Here is a 13,990-nt window from a genome sequence, read left to right on the forward strand (position 1 = left end):
CCTTGACTGATCACAGATAACACATCTGTATTAAGGTAGCGATGCTTCTCAATTATAAACTAACCAAAGTAAATAAAAATTCCCTTTAAAAGGGAAAGCCAGCTTCAATGTAGAAAAGGTCTTGTAATTAGTTTGGGTGAAAGGCATATTTTTAGGATCACGCTTACATCCATTATGTTTCATGACAGCAAGTTTATATTAAAATATGACTAAACAAGAGCAAATAAATTATGTGGCGTAGCAGTTCATATTTTGAAACACACTCTATTTTAAAACGTATAAGTAACAGTGCCCAATAATAAAAGATTCCACCAAAAAGTTTAAAAGATGTAAAAATGCTATAATTTGATTTATCCCCATATTTTTAATCTTCCTGGATCAAGCCAAAAGAAATATTTTGTTCTATACAGGTTTTTGTTTATTATATAAAACTAGCCAGACATTTAAAAATATAATTTCCTTAGAAAAAATACTACCAAGTGCAAATACAAAATATTTTGGAATTAACAATTTAAAATTGACACTATTACTATGCGATGCAATTTTGAATTGTATTTCTTTGCACTCATTATCTTGAAATAGTACAACTGTCAGAAAAAATTGCATATCAAGAAATCGCAATCCACAAAGATACAACAACAAGTTTGAGAAAAGGATCAGTATCCCTTATTTCAAGAATATTCAAGAAAAAAAGTCTACATTAAGTGACCATATGCACAGAAAATGCCTTACGGTGTGAAATTAGTAGCATTTTATCTGATTTGAGTTGTCATGGCGATTTGAGATAAATGGATGATAAATTTCCTCATCTAGAATCATGATATAAGTCAAGATGATGAATAACCTGATGGGTTGTGCATGGTCACAAGAGGGCAGTAGATACAAATGATGGTCACACACAGGCATCTCAAAACATGATCAAAGGGATGAGTTGGGACGGTCTATAAAATTGATTTTATAACAAATAATGATGAGGCAAGTTCTTTTTGCTTTTTACTGTCCTCTGCGACATTCCAGTTGTGTATATCTTAAAAAAGAATCACAATTATACTTCATACTTAAAATGTTATTTCAAAAGTATTGTACTGCGAAACTATAGAAATTTTTTCGTGAAAAAGTGAATTATTTCGAATTGTACGATAAGATCAAGATCTTGTTAGTAGTATGGTTTTAAAAGTATTTTGATCTTTTTTCCTTACTTTTTTCCTATCAAGATGACATTCTGTAGTAAGGAAAATATCAGGGCGTTCATAGTTCAATCTTCAGTCTCTCTAATAAAACGGTAAAAGTGGACATTTGTGTTCTTAAAGGGGCATTTTGTGATCTACAGCCTCATTCCCCCACTTTTCTAAAAAAAAAAGTTAAGATTTTTATATCACTCAACTTAAATTTTTGTTAGGGGTGTACAGCATGGACTTTTGGGACTAACTGATTTTTTGGGCAAACTAGGGGCAACAACATATTTTGGGGGTCTAGTGAATTCAAATTGGGCCAAATTATAGGCTGGGGAGCAATAAAATTCCAAATTTGCCAAAATTTGAACTAAAGAGCTACAATTGTCAGAGTTTGAGGCTAACAGAACTAGAACATGATTGTGGGTTTTAAGAAACTGCAGGAAAAATGGACCCTTGATCGCTGCACATACCCGTACCACCTTTACAAGTGAGTGACCCCCTGCCAACCCCTATTATACCTTTATTTGAGCAAAAAAATGCAACACTTGTCGATGACCAAGTTTTTCTAAACTACGATCAAAGAATTGATCAATCTCAAATTCGTCAAAGACCACTGTATTGGCTACTACTACCACGTGCAAAAGATTATAAAATCAGAATATCGCCTATAAAAATAATCTCCCGATCGGTTAAACTCAAATCACAATGCTCATATATCCCCCATCTTGAGCCCATTATAACGATGCAATAATAAAAACAGCATCCACTTTTATTGATCATCCCCCTTTTTATCATCTAAACTTTACAAGCATACATTAATTATTCATAAATCATCACAAAGGAGGGTCCACTTCAGGGGGTTGGTGGTCGCAGGCTGGGACTGAGGATTTCTTAAGGAGCAGGGTCAACTGAAAACAAATCAATTGTATCGATTTTTGTTGAAATGTGAAGAATTGATTGGAATAATGGAAATATTTCTGAGGTCACACTCTGAATGAGCATTCCAATCTTTGATGTTCTTTTTGGTTATCTTATTTCATCCTATTGCACTGACCATGTGGCACATTGTATTGACCCCTCCCATAGCGGAGAATCATCCTGTCTCTTTATGCCGCATTTTAGGGTCAGGGACGTACTTGGGTCATTGCGTTAAGGTGGGCAACATTTCCAAATTGTTCTGCTGACTCGATAATAAAATGACCTACTGGGACAACAAGCGCAATATTTGCAATTCAAATGCAAAAAATAGTAAAACTGGTCAAAATCAGGACAATTATGGCCTGAGGCTGGAAGATGCATGTTACAATTTTTGATCAAATTTATCCCCATATTTTGCCTTGACCCCCACTTGGTATTTGGTAATATTTTGCCCATGAGAATTGAGATAACGTTTCAGAACACTAAAACTGACCACGCTGATGTTTTGTGAACACTTATTAAGTATAGCAACATTTAGGCCTATGTCTGATGTTGGCCCCTCCTTTGTTGCATGGGTAGACAAGAAACTAAGAAAATGCATAATTATATTCCTTACAGAAGTGCCCTCTTGCTTCAAATCCTTACAAACAAATAAAATAAATAACAAAACATTTCTCACCATCTAATTCTTCAAAGGCATCTTCGTCCAGATTAAACGGATCGTCATCGTCGTCCATCTCTGTCAACTTGTACTGACTCGTCAGCTCTGAGATCTTGCCTGGCGTTAACTCCCTGTCGAATTCATCATCCTCATCATCAAAGTCATCTAGATCTGCAATGTCTGGCTGGTGGAAGCTCAGAATACTGGCTAAACTTTGCATGTCGTCATCTCTGTGGGAAAAAGACAAGAAAGATATATAGGAGCAAGAGAAGAGAACTTTTCTTAAGAGCTGGGGTATGAGCATTTGGACAGTATTTTTTGTGGGACATGAGAGCGTATCAGACATATCGAATTGCATTCTGATTACGAAGAATGTCTTTCTGATATCAAATAATTTCAAAATTCGCGATATAATACACATTTTATGGAAAATGATTAAAAATTGACATTTTTGATATTTAACAGTCCTCGAAGTAAACTTTATAGTTAGTCACCTGAAAAATAATACTTAAATCAAATGATATGCTTAAAGTGTTTGTAGCTGGGATGAAAAGCCGACGATCGATTTAAAATTTTGACCTTTTGTATCGAAGATATGTATTTTTTCCCAAAAACAAAATTAGGTCTTTTTCTGAAAAAATGTATATCTTCAATATGAAAGATCAAAATATCGCGAATTTCAATAAAAAATTTTATTTGATATCAGAAAGACATTCTTTGTATTCAGAATGCAATTTGATGTCTGATGTGATCTCAGGTCCCACATAAAAATGTGAAAACGGGTGAAAATGTCGCTACCCAAGCCCTTAAGTAACTCTTATGGTCCGCATGCACAAAACAAGTTAGACCAGGTCTAACTTTAGACCTGGTCTAACAATGGAGATTAGTCCTACAGAGAAGGAATTTTTTGGTACTTACATGCCTTGTTCTATATTATGGGAAATCCTGTAAAGGGCAAATACATGTAGCTTAATATTAGATGGCTGCAATTTAATATTTAGACTTTGCTAGGAGTCAAGGAGGATCTCTCCCTAAATCTAACCTCCTTAGTTAAACCAGGTCTAAATTAAAACCGGGTCTAACTTGTTTTGTGCATGCAGACCTCAGAGTATATATGACCTGATCCAGTCCACTCAGACTGAATTCAGATTTTTTTTTTCAAAATTGATTTATTACCAGGTTTATATGAAGTAAAAAATTCCCTTTTTATCAGTCCAAACTCCATTTTTATAACTCATTTTGTTGCAAAGTTACAACATTTTTACAAGTTCATAGTCTAACTGTGATTAACTATAACCCTAACCTATTTCTGGCTATATCTCAGTTTTGTATTTGCCGACATTAACCTGAGTTGACTAAATCGGGTCACATAATAGTTTTGTTCAAAAGTCTCCACCGATCTTTGATTCGTTCCAGAAGTATGATGCATCATGATAAAATTGTGCCATAAAAGTGCCGTGTGAACGCTTGACCATGACGGCCTTCTGACCGAGAAGCCTAAAATCTGACATAAACAAAACAATACATCAACATTTCCTCTTGAAACAAACTTGCTCAAAATATCTTGTTACATACCAGAAATATGCAAGATCTTGATCCTCACCAACAAGAATGCCAAATAGCGTGGCTGATAACAAAATGATCATTCTGCATTTTCTTTGATGAAGTTTGGTAGAAACAATGACAGAAACTGGTAGTGACAGTAGTATGTATATGTTGTTGTGCAAAATTAATGATTAATTTGTTTAAATAACACTATACACACCATGGACAATACTGTCATGAAATTATGAAGTCTTATCTTTAATATAGTTCAAAGGTTTGACAAAATGTTGATAAAAGTTTTGATAAAATTAATACTATTTTATTTCTATTCCATTTGGTTTTGTATGAACTTGAACTTCCAAAAAAAAAGTTTTTTAAAGTTGCAAAATAAACAGTCTAGCCCAAATATCTTAATATACAACTAGATTTGAATTTAAATTGTGAAAAAAACCCCCCAAATATATATGTTGGAGGGGAAAAAATATAAAAAGTTGGTCTAAATAACTTGGACTATGTTAACATAAAACACCATCTAAACAGATAATAATAGATAAGTGTCTGCTGTGTTTGGATTCATATTTGCACTTGCACAAGATAATTATTGGCGATCTGTTTTCTTTTTCCAAACATGTCAAATAAAATCTTAATACAACAGATTACATATTAAGAAAGTGTAGTAACAAATTTAGTTTTAAAAGTAATTATATTGAGACAGGTTCTCATATGCCATTCTCCAAGCACCTAATGTACACAATGAAACTATAACTCTGTGAGTGGAAGGAGAGGGGTAAGTTACCCCCAGGCCTGGGGTTAAAGGGCCCAAACATATTAAAAGAAAAAAGACAGCAGTAGAAAATGCAAATAAATATGTGGACATCTCTCATTGCTGTTGCAATAGCGATTGTTAACCCCCAAAGAAGTGCTGAAAAATATTTTGTGTCACCCTCTCCTTGTCAGATTCTGTCCACAAAAAAGGGGGCCTGTGCGTATTCACGATACCCCAGGTCCGTAATGGCTCTTGGCAGAACTGTCCAGAACTTATATATTTCCCAACTAATGACAATACCAATTAGCAGTACCCTCTACTTACGTAGCAGACCCTTCTTTGAGCAGCATACATGATATTGTAAACGACAATTCCCCCGACACACATTTCTTGCTTATAGGTCTTAACTCTATCTTTCTTGTTTCTTGTGTAGGCACGAGGGTGGCAAAATCCTTCATGTTGATGGTGGCCTGGGCTAGTGGTCGACGCTTGCCTTTCCTGGATTCCTGGAGATATAACAGATTTAATACAAAGATAATAAGTCAATTTTACAAGTATCTGTAATTAAGAAAATGATTCAATGATGAGGTACACATAAAGTATGTCTGAGACCTTGCAAAGATTTTAAAATCCAATGCAGAATGTGTTTTCCCCTTTTCGCCCTCCTATCTATGGGTATTGCAAATTTGATAGACACATGGGGCTGCCAATAGGGTGCTGACCGTGCTGGCGACTGTAGACTCAACGGCTACGAGCACCCTTAAACATGTACAGTAGTCGTGTTCACATTTTGAGTTACACCCGGCGTAAACTTACGCTAACATTGATAAAAATTCCACAAATATTTTCGCTACTCCTACCGTGTGACCACATCCAGCCTACTCCTAACACTACGCCGAACAGTTCCACCAAGCATTCACTTCTGGTCGGTGTACACATCGGCTACCACTTCCGGTGTTTCCATGACCTTTTTCAACCACGCAATATGTAATGTCTTAGTTCTGACCAACAAAAGGTCAAACTTTCACCGGGTGCCAGGAGTAGCAGCGTTCACATTGCAACTTACGCCTGGCGGAGGTTACACCCAGCTTGCTACTCCTGACTTTTGTCAGGAGTAAATCGTCGGATGTACGCCTGGTGGAACTTACGCTGACCATCGTTCAAACTGCCACTACTCCTGGCAACGCCTACCGCTACTCCTAGCAACTTACGCCGACCATGTTCCGCCAGGCATACGACCGACAATGTGAACACAACTAGTATGTGATGCTGGATGAGTACAACAGTCAAATGTGTGAAAATGAAAATTGTGTGCAATGGGTAACCTGCAGGTGGTAGTGCTCCAGCTAGCAAGGATGTGTGATAGCTTTCTTAGCTTTACCTACTGCTGAAGGGGCTGACACATATCGCAAATTTCTGATCCCAGGAGGATTTGTGGAGGAAAGGCAACTGTGTTCAAGAGCTACATAATGTGGGAGGATGTATCCTATAGACGAATCCATCGAGCCAAGTGATGGTCAGAATTCAGTCGGCCATTACTGGGTCCTGTCTGCACCAAAATGGTGTTGTTACTGCCCAATTGGGTGGATTAAATCCGCTTAAAAATCGATGTTAAATTGTATTGTGTTGTAAACTTTCATCATTCTTTTGTCTACGGGTAACACAGGTAATGGAATGCAATGTATATGTGTAAAGTTGTACAAAGAAATAGCAAACAATGTAGACACTTACATCCATGATGATGAATGTCCAGTCTTTGTCTTCAAATGTTGCATCAGGTCTGTTTTCCTGTAAAAATACAAAGAGAAACAATCTACTAATAAAGAAAAAATTAAATTCTATACTACCTGAAGTTCAGGCAGATAGTTATCAAGTACTTGGGTAATAGCCTGACAAGGCTTTCTTCCTATACTTGACACATGTTTTATCTGTGTTATTTCATATAACAGTAGAGCAGGGTTGTAAGGAGCATGTGTGGCCGAGTGGATAAGGCGCCCGACTCATAATACATAGGTTGTGAGTTCGAGCCCGCTTTCGCGTGCCAACGTGTTGTGTCCTTGGGCAAGGCACTTTATCCTCATTGCCTACTTGGGGGATGTGGTTGGGTTGGATGGGATATTTGTATAGTTGTTTGTTTCAATGTTGCAATATTGGCGCTGATTAAGCTGCTGCCTGCAAATTGCATAGTGTCTGTTTAGGTGTGTTTAATGTACAATTCTAGCAATTTGACCTGCGGGTCACGATTAGAGTTTGAAATAAAACCTTCCTTCAAGGAGTCGCCAAATATTGGCTTGAGTCAAGTCACTGTACAAAGTCAATGGGGTAGAGTCAGCTGAATATCGTTCAAGTCAGTTGGCTCATTTTACCTCCAGTCATGACTCATTACAACTTTGCAGTAGAGTCTTTACAAGTATGGGATTTATATAGAAAGATATGTCATTGCAAAAAGCGAGCTACACTTACCCTGAACATTGTGACAGATATTTCAACATTTTCAGGTACCGTCCACACGATGGTTCCTTGGTATGGATCCTTGATTCCTGGTACCCATTGATGAAGCTGTGGTAAACACAACAAACAAAAGTTACATGGTATCATCAAGAAAGGAAACACGAAAGACAACTAATATTAAAGTGAAGGAAATTAAGTGAAGTCTTTTACAGGAATACTAATGGGTTGCAAGAAGAGTAGCAAGGATTAAGTCCAAGTTTTAGATAGACAGACATGGACCGAATTTGAACTCAATTCAAGCCACTATACCCATGTCCAAATCAACATGATCAGCACAAAGTATTTAACGTGGTGAGTTTGATGTCTTGGGCAGTTATCCCATGTTGCAAGTCTTAGTCTGTCATCATGAATCAGCCAAGAACATCATGCAATGGGCTATTCCAGATGTATTCCGCATCCCCCCTATGGAAGACATTTAAAAAAAATACAATTCCAGCTGGAATTGAGGTGTGTCTAGAATTCCAGCAATCATTTTTAGCAAAGATTCCGGCTGAAGGGTATGGAAGACATTGAGATTAGGTGAAATTCCGGCTGCTAAAATAAACGAAAAAACAAGAGTGGGGATTGTGAAAGACCATGATGTGCCTATGGAAGACATTCACATTTCTTAATATTCCGGCTGGAAAATGGTCAAAAATGCTCCATTTCCAGCAGAATCTTCACTTATGATCACCATCTCGATCATAACCTATGAATGACATTTACTTGAATTCTGGCTGGAAACAAAAAATGTTCTAATTCCAGCTGGAACCCTATGGAAGACATTTACATTTACGTGAATTCCAGCTGGCCATATTAGACATATTACCACAATTCCGCAGTGTCTCCCATGGGGTTTCCTGACATGTGAATTCGGCTGTCAATTTAGCCCTGAATTCCGGAAGTGTCTTCCATAGGGGGGGGGGGGGCGGAATACATCTGGAATAGCCCAATGAGAAAATTATTGTATGGAGCAACAGACATCCATATGAAGTTCTTGCAATAAAACAAAAAACAAACTAAAAACCCACATTATGAGCACATTGTTCTTACACCATAGATCATGCTTAAGTAAAATGGACTCAAAGGTAACAAAAAATGATCATGTAATGCTGCATCAATAAATACCTTGACAACATACCATCAGCATGCAAATTCACAAAAATAAGACAAAAATGACTTAAACACAAAACAAGAATCTGTTAATACAATATACAGCTACAACTATTTACATCCACAAACAATCATGCAAACTATGATAGCATACATGTGACAGGGTCTTACCTGGGTAGGGTCACTCTTCAGATGAAGAGGACACACAAAGGTCCATTACGACATGTGACATGGTCTTACTAGGGTTGGGTCAATCTTCAGATGGGAGAGGACACCAACATGGTTAAGTAGCCTTTCCTAAGTGTTTTCATATGACGCTAAGCTTTCAAAACACACCCAATACTGGGGTTAGTGGGTTACTGATCTTAAAGGAGGGAGGGTAAAACCCTGTCTGACACATTCACATATAATCAAGCAGTACATTTCATATAATAAAGCAGAAAAATTTATACCTGTTAAGGGATCTTGAATGAGCGTTTATGGCGTTTCGACAGTATTTTTTTGTGGGACATGAGAGCACCTCAGGCGTGTCGAATTGCATTCTGAATACTGAAGCATGTCTTTCTGATATCAAATAATTTTCATTTTTGAAATTCACGATTTAATACATATTTTATGACAAATTACTAAAATTTGATATTTTTCAAATTTTTGATATATAACAGTCCTCGAAATAAATTTTATAAATCTAATGATATATTCTTAAAGTGTATGTAGCTGGGAGGAAAAGCCGACGATCAATTGAAAATTTTGACCTTTTATATTGAAGAAATGGATTTTTTACCCCAAAAGACCTATTTTTTTTTGGTGTTTTGGGGAAAAAATCCATATCTTCAATAATGAAAGGTCAAAATTTTCAATTGATCGTCAGCTTTTCATCCCACCTACATACACTTTTTAAGTATAAATCATCAGATTTATAAAGTTTACTTCAAGTACTGTTAAATATCAAAAATATCAATTTTAATGATTTGCCATAAAATGTGTATTACATTGCAATTTCAAAAAATCAAAATTATTTGATATCAGAAGGACATTCTTCGTATTCAGAATGCAATTCGATATGTCTGATGTGCTCTAATGTCCCACAATAAATACTGTCCAAACGCTCATACCCCTTCCCTTAAACAAACATTTTTTTTAATTCCCTCTTTTCCTCTTTTATTCTTTTCAAAAACACACTCAAATATTTTTGCAGCTCTATCTGCAATAGTTGCCTTCTAGATATTTCACTATTTCTTCATTGTACACATATGACACCTGGCAGCTATTGCAGATAAGTTATTGCACTTCTTCCCCTCAACTTGTTTCTTGCTTTCTCCATCCCCTTATTACTCTCTTTCTGATTTCTCTATCACCTTATTGCTGCTCCATTTGAACTTTTTAACTAACTTTTTCTGAAGCCATTTTATCTGCCATGTCTACATTTTCTCTCTTCATTCCCTTTTCTTCCGTTCAAACTCATTTATTTCACTTCCAGCTTTCTTCACTCATTCCTTTCATTCATTCTTTCCTTCATTCCTCTCAAAAACAAGCAATAAAACTTCAGCCCTTCTTTCACCAAGTAGATGATGCATGCTTAACAAATATAATTCATGCAAATGAAAATACAATGGACATCATCATCAGACATAATCATACAACAAACAAACAAACAAGGCATGACAAGAAATATATAATGAATCTATACCTCCGTTGACATCTGTCAGTGTATGCACCCATAGCAGGCAAGCGACACAGTGTTAGCAATGGACAGGAAAAACATCAGGTTAGTAAACCAGTAAGTATCAATTGTTTTGTAATCATAATTTTTAATAACATACAAATACATAAACTGTATTGTCATAAAATATGAGTTAACCCAAACCCAACCAAAAGCCACAAAAGGCTATATCACCAAGCATCTGCGAGTGCAAGTATCCCATGTTTGATTGCATCATCATGCGTAAGCACATATGGGCACAGAAAGCTTGGCCGGCCCGGCCCGGGTACTCCTGTGGCAGGCTATCGCCATTCATGTGTCTAGCATCTGAGGGCGGGGTTCAAAACTTCAACTAAAAATGTTTTCTCTTCATCTTCTTCCTTCATTCTTTCCTCCCTCTCCATCCAGGAAGTTAAGGATATTACGCAACTACTTTCCCCCCTTAATTGATGCGTTCACTACCACTGACCCAACCAAAAGCGCCAAAAAGCACCAAGTAACTGCCAGCGCAAGTATCCCACATGATGTGATTGCATCATCATGCGAAAGCACATATGAGCACGGAAAGCTTGGCTTGCCGAGGTACTCCCCGCAAACTTTTCTTGGCAAACTGAAGATATCTTGAAATGCACATTTCGGGACTGGGGCTATGGGGAACATTTTGGCAATTTTTGACAACTCAATGAAAAACAATGTGGAAAGATTGTAAAATTCATTGTTTCAGTCAGATCCATGCAGTAGAAGTCAAAATATGCCTTCAAACAATGGTAATCCCTGTATGAAAATTAAATCCTGAGGCTAAACAACAACATTGTCATCAATAATAACAGTAAAACTAATATTAGAGTGCAGATTTAGTCAAATTAATGGCAGATTTTGTCAAATTAACAGCATATTTGAGTCAAAACTAATGACTGATATTGTCAACATTGCCCATACATGTATACTCAAAACACTTCATTATGTGATTAAGGCTAACATTCTATATACAACAAAATTAATATATCTTTTATTAATATGCCTGATGGGTCCTAAAAATCTGAAACAAAAAAAATCTAAAAATATTGGGGCATAATTAGTTATGTTAGTTGACTTAGTCAACATTCTCATCCAACAAACACATCTAAAGTGGTTTAAGCTTAAAATTTTCATAATGAAACAATTTGTTATTTATGAAAAATCCCTACAGGCTTCAATGTGAGCTAAATCCCAAGTTTTTGGTAATAATCCAAAAAACGGCCCATAATCGCTTTTTAATACAGTTTTAATTCCCATGTTAACAAAACCACTCCTCCTCCGACCCTCCTATGAACATGTAGCCTAGAGTTAAGACACACTTTAATTCTCTAACATAATGAAATTTCAAGTCTGATTTCTCAAGATATGGCCTCTTAGTTTCCTTCATCTTTGTGACTGTTTTACGGAATAAAAACATCCCAAAACGTGTGTGCACGCAAACACGCGTCTGCCACTCCGCCATAGCTGTAAGGGACAATTGGCAGTTGGGAGTTGGAAGGAAAATTGTTATAACCCTTTTTCTTGTTCTAGTAAAAACAAAGTTCAAACTTTGATATTTCTTTTTGCAGAATCCCATGGGATAGCAATACAAAACTGGTTTTGTAATCTTGATAAAAAAAAGCATCCTTAAATTTGAAAGTAAATGACACCCCTGGGGGTACTTTGCATATCTGCACTACATGTAAGTGCCACCCTCAAGACCCATTTTCAAGCTCTTTTCTGATTTGGAAGCCCCCACCCCCTCATGCTCTTTTTTTCCAATCTGGAGACTCGACCCCCTATTTGAAGCCCAGAGTCTTCTGGTGACATTTTCCTTCAAATTTCCTTCAAAATAGAGCCCAATTTTAGTTCTAAAGACCCCATTTTATGACTGGAGCCTGCATTTTTGAAATCTATGCATCCCTAACCTACCAAAGAGTTATTTGAGTACCACCTCAATTACACCCCACTTTCCCTATTACAATGTTCCTTTATGATTTACTACCAAGTATTTCAAATGTACAAATTTGAAAATCTTGACATATTTTTCTCTTGTTTGAAATTTAAAAAGGTGGGAGTGAACACATTTGGTTTTTCAATTCATACATGATTTCAATCTTGCATTCCTCTTTTCAAAAGTATGTATTCTACGATTAAGCCAATTTTGTCCATGATACATTTTCCAATTTTGGCTATTTCTAATGTTGAATGTCACTGTGATGTTACAATTAAGTCAAAGCCCCGCTTAGTTAGGTATATACATTTTTACCAAGAATGAAAATATACTTGAATTTCCATCAAACCTACATCAAATTGCTACGGACTGTTTAAATCAAATTCAGCGAGTTTGTTTGTTCTGTAAGTTTGTTCTAAAGAAGGAAAGCCAGAGGCTCAAACTCCCTGTCAGCTTCAGTTTAAAGCTTTATACTATCCAACACCGAAAAGCTTTCTAAGCGCTACACCTTCTCAGCCAACTAAATTCCTTGTAAACCAAAAAAATCCATCCAAATCTAATGTTTGCTTATTGCTTAACCAGTCAATTTTTTGTTGATTTTTACCTAAAAAAAACCCCTAAATACAATTATTCCTTCCTCAAGCTGTACACACAATACTTTTCTTTGCACCATTTTGGACGTCCTTCCTCACACGGGACAGTACGTGTTTTGTTCCACTTTCCGCTGGGAAAGCTTGTGATTATTTTGATTGCAACTTTTGGGGAATGCGACTTTGGTGGAAAATAAAATATATATTATGAAGAAAAGTAAATAAAAAAAAGTTGTTCCCAAAAGGATTAACAGATTTACTATGGCAGTAAATACATATTATGAAAAAAAAGGAAACTGGATTCCCAATACAATTAAATCACCAAGGATGTCCAAAAACGTTGCGTACTTCATTGTTTACTTAATCTTAAATACTTCTTTTTTACTAAAACAAATCATGACTAAAATTTGCTTAACAATTGTTATCCAAGCTATTTTGAACTTGTGATTCAAAAATTTGTGATTTCTTTTTTACTGATTTTAAAATTATCTTAAAGTGACAAAATTATATTACATTTTTGTTTTACAAGGTATAGAATCTCATCATTTGTAAGTTTTTAAAGGGTTAACTTCCTACAATATTTGGACCAAAATACTACTAGAAAGTATTATAATAGAACAGTCCTTGAAGCTTACAAAAGTATTTCATTTTTTAAACAAAATGGGCAAAAAAAAAAAAGTACAGCTGCAATATAGTAAGAGAGATTCAATATAGACAAAATAAAAAGTTCAACAATACAAAATGGCATTGAACAAAAAAAGTTTAAAAATTGGCAATCTATTGTAGGGGTGGAAGTGGACAGTGAATGGTATAGCCTAGGGATCTTTATGTCACGTTGGGATCTGAGCGGAAAACGGTCAGAACTATAATAGCTGCTGGGTGTGGTATTAATATTACAATTGTGGCTGTTTCAAAAGTTTTCTGTCCCTAGGCATTCCAGTTTCATTCCATTTTTTATACAAGTGTAATGCCAATTTTCAAAAAGCGGGGTTACGGAAATTTTAGAATGTATGTTATTGGGAAAAGTGAAACCAATTCCTGAGCAGGACTAAACTAAGGAATTTTGTGTTTTCACGCAT

General features: G+C 36.0%; 1 protein-coding gene across 1 annotated transcript in view; it reads right to left on the minus strand.

Annotated features, from left to right (window-relative positions):
• The window catches only part of LOC140158690 (EH domain-binding protein 1-like), a 124,658-nt gene that overhangs the window by 70,836 nt on the left and 39,832 nt on the right, over positions 1 to 13,990 (minus strand). Inside the window, 5 exon segments of the mRNA XM_072181910.1 lie at positions 2,773 to 2,984; positions 5,390 to 5,571; positions 6,797 to 6,853; positions 7,529 to 7,624; positions 10,359 to 10,370. Of these exon segments, the coding sequence (XP_072038011.1) occupies positions 2,773 to 2,984; positions 5,390 to 5,571; positions 6,797 to 6,853; positions 7,529 to 7,624; positions 10,359 to 10,370 (559 nt within the window).

This window comes from Amphiura filiformis, chromosome 1, assembly GCF_039555335.1.
Source record: "Amphiura filiformis chromosome 1, Afil_fr2py, whole genome shotgun sequence".
In the NCBI taxonomy this organism is placed as follows: Eukaryota; Metazoa; Echinodermata; class Ophiuroidea; order Amphilepidida; family Amphiuridae; genus Amphiura; species Amphiura filiformis.